The sequence below is a fragment of the Mobula hypostoma genome, chromosome 1 (genome assembly GCF_963921235.1).
Source record: "Mobula hypostoma chromosome 1, sMobHyp1.1, whole genome shotgun sequence".
NCBI classification, from domain to species: domain Eukaryota; kingdom Metazoa; phylum Chordata; class Chondrichthyes; order Myliobatiformes; family Myliobatidae; genus Mobula; species Mobula hypostoma.
In genome coordinates, this window is record NC_086097.1 from 58,549,356 (window position 1) to 58,563,396 (window position 14,041).

The following is a 14,041-nucleotide window of genomic DNA, read 5'->3' on the forward strand; positions in this document are numbered from 1 at the left end:
GGGCAAACTGGATCTCTCTCCCTTTGCAAAAAGGGCAAGTGCAGACGAGTTTTGATGGACCGGATACAGAGACAAATTTCCATAGCATAACTTGAGACCTTCATAACATAACAAGACACCAAATATGAAATGAAGAGTTTGGTGTTACTGGGTGCAGCCGCTGATACCCTGAAATTTGAAAGAAACCTCTTTACTCAAGTGGTGGTGAAACTACAGAACTTGCTACTAGGGATTGTGGTTGAAGTGAAAAAGTCAATTTATACACAAGAGCAGTAAGTGCATTACAATGGTGTAGAGGGTAAGCAGTGGTTTAGAAGATGAAAGACAGGAAAAGATTTGAGTGGGGCATGGACTTCCTATGTAATATAAGCTATTATAAAAATGGACTATCCTGCATGTGACACTGAGCTTTCAAGGCTGAGAGCTGTTTCTGAATACACAGACAAGTATAGCCAGATAGTAAACTATCAACTTTGTAAGCCATCTTACCTGAGACAACCACATATTTGTTTCTGCAGTTTGTGCATGAGTTGTTATATAATCAGGACTAACAGCTATCATTTATATAACATATTATCAGACAAAAATGTTGATTGAACCAGTTAAATACTAGGCCAGTTAAAGCCTATTCGAGGAGGTAAATTTTAGAAAGTAACCTAACAGAAGAAATTGGAGGGATTAGGAAAAGAATTCCAGATTTACACTTCTGAAAGCACCTATCACAAAATAATGCAAAATATTTTCCCTTTATTACCTAAGTATTTATGAAGAGCCAGCTTGAGCTGGGCAGCAAACCTGGAAACATTTTGGTTTATAGAGCTCTGAAATAGAGTCATATCTGGGAATAAATAGATACTGCTGTATTTTATTGCAAAGTCTTTGAATAATATATCGACTCATTCTAAAAATATATTTAATTTTAAAATATTTTACTTCACATATTAATTTTCAGAAAGGAGCCCAAGGCATTCTGAGCAAATAACCCAGCTATTATTCTTGTTCTGCTTTACACAATCAAACCACATTACTTGTTGCAAAGCAGATATAAAGAACATGTGCTGCAACAATAATGTTTTTCTGTTATTTTAAAATTGGCCATTATCTACCCTTATCATTATCACTTAAATTGGTCAGATATATCACTACTAATTTGATTGTGCAAACAAGGTTAGTAACAAGAAAAAATGTCACTAATTTAAAATGGTGCAGTGTGATTTAAAAGAGTGGAGATCTTCAAAGCTACAACTTTTCTCTGCTTACACTGCGAGCTTACAATTAATATTATAGTGATTATTTTATTTTATTAAAAATTAAAACTATTACATACAGTGTAGATTGAAATATCAGAGTTTAGGACTTACCCACAAAGAAATGTAGAATCATAAACAACAGGAATTCTGCAGATGCTGGAAATTCAAGCAACACACATCAAAGTTGCTGGCGACTTTGATGTGTGTTGTAGAATCATAACACTTGTTTCTATTTCATAAATAATTAAACATGATCCATCAGTCTACTAAGCATATATATGTTACAAACTTAATTATACATGAATAATATAGTTCAGTGTCTTTAAAGACTGAAATTCAAATATAGAATTAATACATTAAAAAACTAAATTATACTTAATAAAAGTTAGGACTTTAAAATGATACCAAGATTTTAATGTTAAGTACACATGATAACTTCTGTTTTAAATACTTTATCGAAGAAGAAACCCATCTTTGAGAATGTCATCATCTTCGGCATAGAAGTTTGCTGTTCCTGTGTAATGTGCTTGTCCTGATATTTCCACTATAACAGCTTTGAAATTGCCACATTTTGTTTCCTGAAAAAAAAAATCATTTTTTAATCAGCATCCCCATCTTTTTGCTCGCATTTATTTTGGATCAAAACTTACTGCCTTGTAAGGTGCTTAAACGTAATATTTATTAAGTTGTTCTTCACCTCAACAGCTTTTCCTGTGAATAATGAGCCTGTTGGACCACTTTGAAATGTCCTACTCTGATTCAGCAGAACAAATCCTTTATGATACTGCAATGCAACACGAGCAGTCACACCTGATCCACAAGGACTTCTGTCGACCTATTCAAGATAAATTGAGCAAAAATGTCTCTGAACTTCTTAATATACTGTATATAATTCAGTCATTCAATGTGAAATCAACTCCCAGTTGAACATCAAGGATTTAGATGAACCAAACCCAGGGAAAGGGCAATGTCATTTCATTTCAACAAGTTGCTTCTGTGTAATGTTTTTAAGTTCTATCGGGAGAACTTTGCTCGTCTTTAATTATACAATTCAATAAGAATGTGATGTACATCTTATTCAATAGTTTACATAAATGAGTACCCAATAAAAATTCTGTACGAGCAGTTCCAGTTTAGAGTTTAAATGAGAAAGGTTATTTTGTTGTTTTAATTGTACAGTTGGATTGTTAAAATGCCTGTATTGATACTTATTGCAATAAAGTTACAAATAATGGTTTAACTTGTCTACCTGAGCATCTGCAAAAACACAGATGTTTGCCGTTGGTTCTTCAGAAAATGCATCTTTGCCATCAGTTATTATAGTGCCATAGAGGAAAGCAAGATCCTCACTATCAGGGTGGTGCAGCTTGACCTGTAAAAAGAATACAAGTCAGATGTGATATTAACTAACTTGATGAGTAGCAGCAGTTACATCTTGTAAGTGTCCACAAAAGAAGTGTTTTAATTGTTATGTATCATCATTCTTTAGTGTTTTTCAGAAGCCCAGAATGTTAACTGACAACCATTGGTAGTACTTGTACTTCATAAATTATTTAGCATATGGTAACTTATTAACATTAAAACAAAAAGTAACTTTTAGTCTCCATTAATCGGTATGAATACCAACTACATCGCTTAATGGGCCAGATCGCCTTGTGGCTCATACTCATTGGTATTGGTGGAACCAATCCATCAAATTTCAATCAAATCACCAGAAACAAATTAAAACAGTCCTGGAGACTGATAAGGAGGAAGGCAGCTACCACCCTTATGCTCTTGTAATGACTACCAGTCCAAACTTGTTACTGTCTCAGAGCTGCAAGGACTCTGCTTGCCCAATTATCCTAATCCCAAACCAGGTCACAAAATATTGAGTTTATATATTTCACCAAAGGTCTAAACAGTCACAAAAATCACCATACTTAAGTTCCACAGCCACATAATCTGGGCTGAACACGTATTGTTTGCCCTGTTTTCCTTAAAATTATTTACTTTGCCTTTCAGCTAAGACTGTTAGGTCTGCAAGGTAAAGACAAATTACTTGGAGCTTGGAGCAGAATACAAAGAAGCATAGTGTTTAATTCACTACACACAACTCTGTAGAGAGGGGATCCATCTCTAACGAAAAAGACAAAGTGGCCACCTCACAACTGAAGTCTGCATATTTTTTCCATCCTCTGAGGAAGATTCTTTATGGAGGAGGGGGTTGGATGTTTGCTACATGGAGCACATAAACACCGTCACTAATTTGCATTTAAACCGTGGCAGCTGGGAGATTTGCTTGCTGAATAAGAAAAAATACTTTATTTCTTTACGCACCTGTGCTTTCACAGCATTAGTTACAGTTACTGCTGCATCTACAAGGTCTCGTGTCCTGGAGGAACAAACATCCAAACCAAAACAATCTGCACTCACGAACGCATAAAAAGCACCTCCATATGCAACATCCACCACAACCTTGCCATGTCCTGGTAGATCAATAGGAATATCTGAAAAAGACCAGTAAGGTAGGACTGTACATTGTATGCACTCATCTATGTCACAGCCCTAAATATGAATAGAGTTCTGCCCTACTTTCAAGGGACTTAAAACTGATCCAAGAGTGAATGACCTTTTCCAGTAGTATTTTTGCTTAACCAACAGAGTAAATTCATGCATTACTGTTTGGAACCTGAATCCTCTCCTTTTAACAGTTTGCTAGTGAATCTAGGCACAGACTGTCACGCATTGTAAATCAACGCCAAAAATGTTGTGCAGATATGCCTATCTCCTTCAATAAGAAAGCAGTGTGCCGTAAGTAGGAAAGCAGCCGACAAAAGTGGTGTAATGGTGATTTAAGTATCGATTGTTCTTTTTATTATTACATTATACCATTTGGCATGATTTACTTTCCACATGGAACCCTCTTTTATTTCCACCATGGTCTTGACGAAGGGTCTCAGCCTGAAACGTCCACTGTACCTCTTCCTAGAGATGCTGCCTGGCCTGCTGCGTTCACTAGCAACTTTGATGTGTGTTGCTTGAATTTCCAGCATCTGCAGAATTCCTCGTGTTTTTATTTCACCTTCAAAGTTTTCATCAGGGCCGCTAGCAGAACTACTACCTCACAATTCCAATGACTCACATTCAATCCCGATCTCTGGTGCAGTCTGTGTGGGGTTTGCATATTCTCCCTATGGACAATGTGGGTTTCCCCCAGGTCTCCAGTAAAAACTGGCTACATGCAAAATTGCTCCATAAAAACAAATTAACAGGAAAATAGCAAGAGACTCCATTACAGAGCCAGAAGAGAACAAATACTACCCCTCAACCATCATGCTTTGAACAAAAGAGGATAACTACACTCATTTATTGAGATGTTCCCACAACCAATGATCTCACTTTAAGGACTCTTGTTATTTCCTGCTCTCCTTATTTATTGCTATTTATTGATATGCATTTCCATTTGGCCAGTTTGTTGTCTTCTATGCTTTTATTTCCTTATTGATCCTGTTTAGTTACTGTTCTATAGATATGTCTGTAAGAAAAAGAACCTGAAGGTTGCATGTATGTATTCTGATAATAAATTTTACTTTGAATCTAAAACATTTAGTCTGCAGTCAGAGCACAGCCCAAAGGCAAGAAATATTGACAAGTACCAAGAGCAAAAATTGTCAAGCTAGAATTTATAGATTTGGAGACACAACCCACATTTTGATTAAAGACGGAAGACGTACAACTTGGAAACTTTCTATTTGCAACTGGTTCACTCTGACTGAATATATATTGTATAAGGCTATACAAACTTTGTTGGTTTGCTAGGATTGAACACGCTGTTACTGAATAAATAGGAAGCCTCACCTACAAAAGTCTGAGCTCAAATATTCACTAGAACTGAATGTACAGAAAACAGCGTGCAACCTCCGAGGCTGCATGATCCACTGGGATCAAATATACGGGATATATGTAAACTATACAGATGTATTGATTCACTGGGATAAAACAAACAGAATACTGTATGTGCGAACTCTGTGGCTGTTTTGATTCACCGGGTCTGAATACATCAAAATAATTTAGTGCGAGCGCCGAGTAAACAGGAAACGTGTAAATGACAAGATTGAAGCAGTGATGTTGTGATCCATGCAGCAGCCATTCACCCTCTACCTGTGGCGAAGACGAAGGCCGGGACGCTGTGGAAGCGGACACGTCCGCTCTTGCCCTGGTCGTACTGAACGTAAGCTCGGACGAGGCCGCACGGACAGTGGATGTTGACTTGTGTTTCAGGGGAGTTGGGTTCGGCGATCAAGCCGTAATCCAGGGCGTAGCGGCCGAGAGCCAGGACGGCGTGCCCGCACATGGTGCTATAGCCCTGGTTGTGCATGAAGAGGACGCCGAGGTGGGCGTCGGGCTTCTCCGAGCCAACTAGCAGCGCGCCATACATGTCGCGGTGGCCCCGGGGCTCGAAGAGCAAGAGCCGCCTCAGCCCGTCCAGCTGGTCGCGCACGTAGCGCCGCTTGCTTAGGATGTCGTGGCCGAGGACGGGCGGGAAGCCCCCGGTGACGATGCGCAGTGGCTCGCCGCCCGTGTGCATATCCAGCACCGAGATCCCCGCACCCGCGCCCGTCGGCGCCCGGTCGAGCGCCATTGATTCCCCGCACCCAGCTGACGACCGGAGGCAAAGGTTAGCCGGAAATGGGAGTCTGTGTTCCGGGTCGGGACCGCGGCCCGTTTCGAGTGGCGTTTTGGTTGGCAGTCGAGTGGTTTGCTGGGCTCCACCATGGGTAAGCCCGCGATATACGGGTCGGCTCTGTTCTGTGGGACCGCCGGGCCCGATTATCCCGGCGGTGGTTGGTGCGTATGTAATGATGATTAGGCCATACTTGGAGTATTGCATTCAGTTGTGATCGCCCCCATTATAGGAACGATGTGAAGACGGGTGAGGATGCAGGTTCTCTAGACCCGCTGTTTTAAAATTTATTTCCAGTTCCCTCCGATGGAAGTTGGGTGGGCGGTTACGTTGATTGGGGCTGGAGTTAATGACTGAGCCTGCTGTTGGCAATTTTCTCAGGGAGGAAGGGAGGTAGAGATGGCAGGAAGCGACGAACGAGAGGGGGTATTGGGTGATGGGTCTGGAGGAAGGCGAATGGCAGGTTTCTGGGAAACGGAAAAATAAGCGGCCGATTAAGGATTGTAGTGGTTTATTGTCCAGTGGTGAAGGCAGTAGACAGGATTTAAATAAGAGAAGGAAGGTATTGTTACATTTTGAATGTAGACCTGTTTCTGATATCAATCCAAATAGACTAACTAAAGATTTGTGTATTGTATTTAATACTTCAGTAATATTGTAAATATATTCTTCGATTAAGTATTCTTTGTTTACATAATACATTAAGGTTATTCGTAAGAGGTACGTTATTAGCATATGTCGTTACACCACCACGTTATATATGAGCACATTGCTTAGAACATAGAAATCTACACATTACAGGCCCTTCGGCCCACAGTGTTGTACCTACTCTAGAAACTGCCTAGAGTTTCCCTAGCATATAGCCCTCTATTTTTCTAAGCTCCAAGTACTTATCTAAGAGGCTCTTAAAAGACCCTATTGTATCCGCTTCCACCACCACCTCCGGCAGTGTATTCCACTCACCCACCACTCTCCGTGTGAAGAACTTACCCCTGACACCCCCCCCCCCGTACATATTTCCAAGCACCTTAAAACTATGCCTCCTCATGTTAGCCGATTCAGTCCTGGGATAGTGCCTCTGGTTATCCACCTGATCAATACCCCTCATCATTTTATACACCACTATCAGGTCACCTGTCATCCTCCATCTCTCCAAGGAGAAAAGGCCAAGTTCACTGAACCTATTCTCATAAGGTATGCCCTCCAATCCAGACAACATCTTTGTAAATCTCCTCTGCATTCTCTTTATAATATCCACATCCTTCCTGTAGTGAGGTGACCAGAAATGAACACAGTACTCCAAGTGGGGTCTGACCAAGATCTTATATAGCTGGTTTTATATATATAAAAGGTGGGGGGGGGGAGCTAAGTAGACAAATAACACACACAAAATGCTAGAGGAACTCAGCAGGCTAGGCAACATTGGGCCAAAATGTCGACTGTACTTTTTTCCATAGATGCTGCCTGGTCTGCTGAGTTCCTCCAGCACTTTGTGTGTGTTGCTTGGGTTTCCAGCATCTGCAGATTTTCTCTTCTAAGTGGACAAAATCCCGACTTGTGTTTTTCTTTCAATTAGTTTCTGGAGTTGCAAAACATAATAGTGGCAATGAGGAAGTTTTAAAATGAACCTGAGATGACTACCTACCCATTGAAACACAACACATTTTTCTTCAGAAGCGGAGAGAGAGATGTAAATAAAAGGCAGAAAATGGACAAAATTAACAAGCAGAGTATGGTCGTGGATTCATAAACAGTGAATACCAGGTGATAAGAATGAATAAATAAAACAGAAATTGGTGGCTATATTGGAAAGAGACACCTTTGATTGCACAACAGATAATTGGGTGATGTATACTGAACAAATTGAGCAGTATTTTGAAGATATGAAATAGCAAAGAAAAACCAGTGCCAGTGTTGCAGAATGCAGTAGGTGGGAAAAGAATACTGCTAGCTTAGAAGTTTAACTGCTCCAACCAAACTGGCTGAAATGTGCTGAGCTGGCATAGTAAGCATAATGTAGGAACATTTAGAGCTTAAACCACTGTTGATTACGGAATGCTATAGGTTTCATGAACAAAATCAATAGGAAGGGGAGTCCATTTTGGCTTTCATGGTTGAATTGAATAAATTGAGCATTATCAGTTCAATGACAGGCTTAATGAAGTACTGAGAGATTGTTTAGCTTGCGGAATCTTACGATAAAGCTTTCAAAAATGGCCCCTAAGTGAAGCACAGCTCACATTTAAAAGAGCAGTTGAAATCCTTGTATCAGTGGAACCTGGAGCTGGAGATGCAATTGAGTTGCAGTCAGGAATGAAAGTGAGCGTGAACAAAATTTCAAAGTCTATAAAGAAAACTGCCTGACCAAACAAATTTTATTACATAGTGGCAGGGGCTCACATACACCACACCAATACAGGTTTAAAGTCAATAGTTGTAGAAAATGCAACAAAATACAACATATACAAAGAGCACGTCTGGCAGACAAAAATAAATGGACTGCAAAGGGTAGAGAAAAAGTTTAACAGTCAGGTTGCATTTTCAGAAGAGCATTAAGCTGCAAGTTGATGAAAAATCTGATAATGATGAGAGTGTCGCAGAACTTGGTAACCTCGAGATTTACAATGTGAAAACTAACAAGAGACAAGCAATATGGCTTATATTAGAAGTGGACTGCAAATTTATTAAAATATAATTGGACACTGATTTGGCTGATTCAGTCATTCCACAAAATGAGTTTGAATGGCATTTCAAAAGTATTGAACTGAAGCCTGCAGATATCCAACTAAGAACTTAAACTGCAGAAAAGATGACTCCTATGGGAATGACATCTGTAACAGTGAAATAACAACAATCAACAAGCCACATTTTGCATGTAATAAAAATACGAAGGCCAGTATTGTGGGCACGTGAGTGACTGAGATAACTATAACTTGATTAGAGATCCATCTATCATTTACATGCCACATCCTTTTCAATTTAATCAACTGAAAGCAAATTAAGGAGGTTGCTGGATGATATCACAGCAGAGTTCAAGGATGAGGTTTGAAAACTTAAACGTATTAAGGGTAAAATAGTGTTAAATGAAAATGGCCTACCCGAGTTTTACAAAGCCTATCCAGTTCCTTATACCAGCGGTCCCCAACCACCGGGCCGCAGAACATGCGCTACCGGGCCGCGAGGAAGCGATATGATTTGGTCAGCTGCACCTTTCCTCATTCCCTGTCACGGCACTGATCAGCCATTACGCATGCGAGGTCATGACCCGCGCGTCATCCGTGTCAGGGCGGGAAGGCGATCAACTCCTCGAGCTTGCAAATGATGACGGGCTGAAAAGTATGTTTGACATAACATCTCTGTCGGCATTTTGAATCAAAGTCAAGGCTAAGTATCCTGAGATAGCCACGAAAGCACTGAAAACGTTGCTTTCATTTCCAACATTTTTCTGTGAAGTGGGGTTTTCTGCAATGAATGCAACGAAAACTAAATTGCGGAATAGACTAGACATCAGGAACCCCCTTCGAGTATCGCTGTCTCCCCTCACCCCTCGATAGGACCGTCTTGTTGCAGGGAAACAAGCCCAGGGCTCCCACTGATTCAGCGATATTGGTGTGTTGCAATGATTTTATATATTCATACGGGGAAAATATGTGCTGTGCGTTTAATATCCAAATATTACTTAAAATGTTACAATGCTATTGACTTATAAGTGACCTATATAACCATATAACAATTACAGCACGGAAACAGGCTATCTCGGCACTTCTAGTCCATGCCGAACGCTACTCTCACCTAGTCCCACCGAACAACACTCAGCCCATAACCCTCCATTCCTTTCCTGTCCATATACCTATCCAATTTTTCTTTAGATCATATCAAACCTGCTTCTGCCACTTCTACTGGAAGTTCGTTCAACACTTCAAGCTCCCCTGATAATAGACTTATCATGATATCCATGCGAGGAAAATATGCGCTGTGTGTTTATATTAAATTCGTTAGATAAACCCTTTTAGAAACAAATTTGATTGTATTACCCACTTATCACCTATATTCTGGTAGTGATTAACACCCACCCCCACGAACAGAATTGCCAAAAAGGATTTGCTTGGTGGGGGGAGTGGAATCGGCAGGTCACGACGCGCATGGGCATTGGTGCCCGCGCAAGGCTTCATGGTTATTGTAGTCTTTTGGGTAAACAACGCATTTGACTGCTACTCTTGTTCGTTGGCAACCCTACCTCCCCCCTGTTCGGCCGGTCCGCAAGAATATTGTCAATATTAAACTGGTCCGCAGTGCAAAAAAGGGTTGTGGACCCCTGCCTTATACCATCCGCAAAAAAGTAGCCAGAGAGCTAGATTGCATAGAGGCTAAGTGAATTCTTTCCAACGTTGAGTGGAGCCCATGGGCGGCACCAGTGGTTCCTATAGCCAAGAAGGATGGGTCTATCAGGATCTGGTGATTTTAAGGTCACTATCAACCCAGTACTGAAAGTAGATCAGCACTGTCTGCCGAGGATAGAGGATTTCTTTGCAAACCTTTCTGGAGAGAAACACTTAGCAAAGTGGACTCAGCTGAGATCTACCTACAGGTGGAGGCGGAACAAGAGTCCTAAGTGTTTCTCACCATAAACACCCACAAAGGGCTGTATTGCGATAATAGGCTTATTTTTGGATTAGTATCTGCACCCGCACCCTGGCAGAGAGCTAAGGACCAGGTACTGCAAGGCTATCCAGACACTCGGTGTTACGTAGGTGATGTCATTGTGACTGGTAAGAATGACATTTCAAGAGTGCTAAAAAGAGTAGAAAATTGTGGGTTCAGAGCACAGTGCAACAACTGTGAATTCTTTAAACCAATCATTACTAACGAGGATTACACAAGTGTGCTAAGAAAATTCAAGCAACGGCAGGTGCTGCAAGACCAAAGGACATGTCACATTTGTGGTCCTTTTTATGATTTATCAATTACTATAACAGGTTCCTGGAAACTTGGCTGCTGTGCTCTGCCCCTTTAACTCATTACAGATCGGTAAGAAATGGCAATGGACAAAGCAGTGTGAGGTTGCTTTCCAAAAGGCAAAGGAGATGGTGATGGCAGACACTGCACTCACACGTTATGATCCACATCCTCCTGTGAAGCTTGCTGGTAATGCCTCGCCTTGTTGTCATGTCACATGTTATGAGCCATGAAAGTGAACACTCCATAACATTTGCATCATGTACCCATACTGCTGCAGAGAAAAATTACACATAGATTGACAGAGAGGTCTTGAGTCTGGTTTGGGATGTAAAACCTTTCAACGAGTACCTGTGTGGTAGAGAGTTTACCCTCATTATTCATCATCAACCCCTTCCATCCATTTTCAATCCATAGAAAAGTGTTCCATCAGTGACAAGAGGACATCAAATGATGGAAATGTTGATGGATTGCCCTATTTACCCTGAATTGGAAATAGCTGAAAAATTTACAAAACACGTCACTCCTCTTGAAGTATTCTTGCTAATGCAACTGGAAAGTCTCCTCGTTATGGCAGAGATGATCCAAAGGGAAACCAAAGAAGACCCCACACTGTCTCAGGTCTACAAGACAACTCAAAATAGCTGGAATATGTAGCAGAGATTCCAGTTCCCTCATTTTCACCAGCATTGGGATGAACCTGCCCTTGATGGGGGTTGCCTTATGTGGGGATTGTGAATTGTACCATCCAACCTGAGAGCTAAGGTGTTGGAGAAGCTACATGCTGGTCAGCTGGGCATGGTCAAAATGAAAACATTGGCTCAAAGTTTTGTCTGGTGGCCTGGGATAGATCAGATCGAGCAGCTTGCCATGCACTGATCAGGATGCCAACACATCCAGAAGGTGCCAAGAGCGGCTCCTTTCCATCCTTTGAATACTGGCAGAGTATTCAAGCGGAATTTCCCAGACCATTCGTGGACACAAATTTCGTGGTAGTAGAGGATGCAGCTACAAAGTGGCCGTAAGTGTTCCCAACAACCTCCACTACAACCTCACACACTGATGTGTTGAGAAGCCTTTTCTCAAGGACTGGTGTTCCAGAACACTTAGTCAGTGATAAGAGACCACAGTTAGTTGTGCATCAGTTTCAGTCATTCCTGAAAATTCATGGAGTAAGACAGGTTACATATGCACTGTACCACCTAGCTACAGATGGTTTGCTAGAAAGGTTTGTCCAGAGTTTAAGGAACACACTGAGAGCAATGCCAGCAGAACACACTACACTGATTGAATCAGAAGCTCACAAATTTTTTCTTTGTATATCGCAATGCAGTACACTCCGCAACCAACAACTCACCAGCTATGCTGTTCCTGGGTCATCCCTTATGCTCACGCTTGGATCTCCTCAAATCCAATCTGAGAATGAGTACTCAGGACAAATAGCTGAGACAAATTGAGGGGTCCTCAAATGAGGTTTAATGCTTTACCCCTGGTCAAGCAGTCCTGGTGAGGGACTACACAGATGATCAAAAATGGGTACTTGGAAAGATTAAGGACAGACGTGGACCACTCTCCTGCACAGATGAGATTGTGTCTGATGTCATCTGGAGGCGACACATCGATCAGTTGGGCAGAGTCAAATGTTAGAGAAGAAAGCTGTCCAAAGCTGCAGAACCACTTCCTGTAGTCTCAGACTCAGCTCCTACAATCACCATGAAGGAGGCCCCAGAACCTGAGATCGTTTCACAGCCACAAGTCTCTCCTACCAAGCAGAGAGACAACCAGCTCCCCCACCGACCCCCAGTCGGGAAAGATGTTTAAAATTTGATATGCTGTGATGTGTATAAATTAGTTGTATTATATAGTATACTATGTGCTTGTGTGTGTATACTGTTGTAGGAAAAAGTTTGCGAACCCTTTCCAATTACCTGGTTTTCTTCACTAATAACTAATAAAATGTGGTGGATCTTCATCTAAGTCATAATAATAGAGAAATACAATCTGTCTAGACTAATAACACACAAACAATTGTACTTTTCATGTCTTTATTGAACACATTCTTTAATCATTCACAGTCCAGGCTGGAAAAAGTATGTGAACTCTTGTATTTAAAAACTAGTTGAACCTCCTTTGGCAGCAATAACCTCTAGTAAACATTTCCTGTCGCTGCTGATCAGACATGCACAATGGCAAGGATGAATATTAGACTAATCCTCCATACAAAACTCTTTCAGGTCATCAATATTTCTGGGATACCTTGCATGAGCAGCCCTCTTCAGGTCATGCCACAGTAACTCATTTGGGTTAATGTCTGGATTTTGGCTTGATCATTCCAAAGCTTGAATTTTCTTCTTTTTAAACCATACTGTTGTTGATTTACTCTTGTGTTTCGGGTCATTGTCTTGTTGCATCATCCAACTTCTATTAAGGTTCAGGTGACAGACCGCTACCCTGATAGTCTCCTATAAAATGTCTTGCTATCATTTTGAATTCATTGTTCCCTCAACGATTGCAAGTTGTCCAGGCCTCGAGGCAGCAAAGCAGCCCCAAACCATGATGCTCCTAAATTGGGATGAGGTTGTAGTGTTGGTGTGCAGTGCCCCCTTACCTCCAAACGTAACGGTGTGCATTTCTGCTAAAAAAGTTCAACTTTTGTCTCATCTGTTCACAGAACATTGTCCCAGAAGGGTTGAGGAACATCCAGGTGGTCTTCTGCAAACTTGAGACGTGCAACAATTTTTTTTGGAGAGCAGTTGTTTCCTTCCATAAACAACATTCTTAAGTGTCTTTCTTATAGTGGACACATGAACAGAAACTTTAGAAAGTTCTAGAGATTTCTACAGGTCTTTTGCTATTACCCTTGGTTTTCTCACCTCCTTCAGCATTGCATGTTGTGCTCTTGGTGTGATCTTTGCAGGACATGCACTCCTCGGGAGAATAGCAACAGTACTGAATTTCCTTCATTTGTGGACAATTTCTCTTAATGTGGACTGATGAACATTCAGGTCTTTAGAAATGCTCTTATAGCCTTTTGCAGCTTCATGCATCTCTACAATTCTTCTTCTAAGATCCTCAAAGTTGTTTTGATCGAGTTATGGTGCATGTAAACAGATCTTCCTTGAGAAGAGCAGGCTGTGTAACTGGATTTTGTTTAAGAGATGGGGTAGTC

General features: G+C 41.1%; 2 protein-coding genes across 6 annotated transcripts in view; one reads left to right on the top strand and one right to left on the bottom strand.

Moving 5' to 3' along the window:
* Nucleotides 1-5,923, bottom strand: LOC134347337 (trans-L-3-hydroxyproline dehydratase). Its single transcript, XM_063049735.1, has 5 exons — nt 5,394-5,923; nt 3,570-3,739; nt 2,500-2,622; nt 1,948-2,085; nt 1-1,828 (listed from the first exon to the last, which is right to left on the bottom strand). Exons 1-5 carry the CDS (start codon nt 5,872-5,874, stop codon nt 1,703-1,705), a joined length of 1,038 nt encoding a protein of 345 aa, XP_062905805.1. The 5' UTR covers nt 5,875-5,923; the 3' UTR covers nt 1-1,702.
* The window catches only part of jkamp (jnk1/mapk8 associated membrane protein), a 25,965-nt gene continuing 17,824 nt past the window's right edge, over nt 5,901-14,041 (top strand). For 2 of the 5 annotated variants that reach the window (XM_063049720.1, XM_063049707.1), the window contains exon 1: nt 5,948-6,010. Coding sequence is in view for 1 of the 5 variants with exons in the window: in XM_063049714.1 (XP_062905784.1) it covers nt 6,007-6,010 (4 nt within the window). In the remaining 4 variants the exon portion in view is untranslated. Of the gene's footprint in view, nt 6,011-6,147; nt 6,166-11,041; nt 11,062-14,041 lie in introns of those variants that run through there. The other 3 variants (XM_063049714.1, XM_063049727.1, XM_063049711.1) reach the window with 3 other exon arrangements.

What these genes read in the sequence shown, in the direction of transcription:
- LOC134347337 (XM_063049735.1), bottom strand. Translation starts at nt 5,874, where the DNA reads ATGGCGCTCGACCGGGCGCCGACGGGCGCGGGTGCGGGGATCTCGGTG. An exon ending in GGCCTTCGTCTTCGCCACAG is followed by an intron (nt 3,740 to 5,393) that starts GTAGAGGGTGAA and finishes GGTCTTTTTCAG; the next exon opens with ATATTCCTATTGATCTACCA. An exon ending in TCACAGGAAAAGCTGTTGAG is followed by an intron (nt 1,829 to 1,947) that starts GTGAAGAACAAC and finishes TTTTTTTTTCAG; the next exon opens with GAAACAAAATGTGGCAATTT.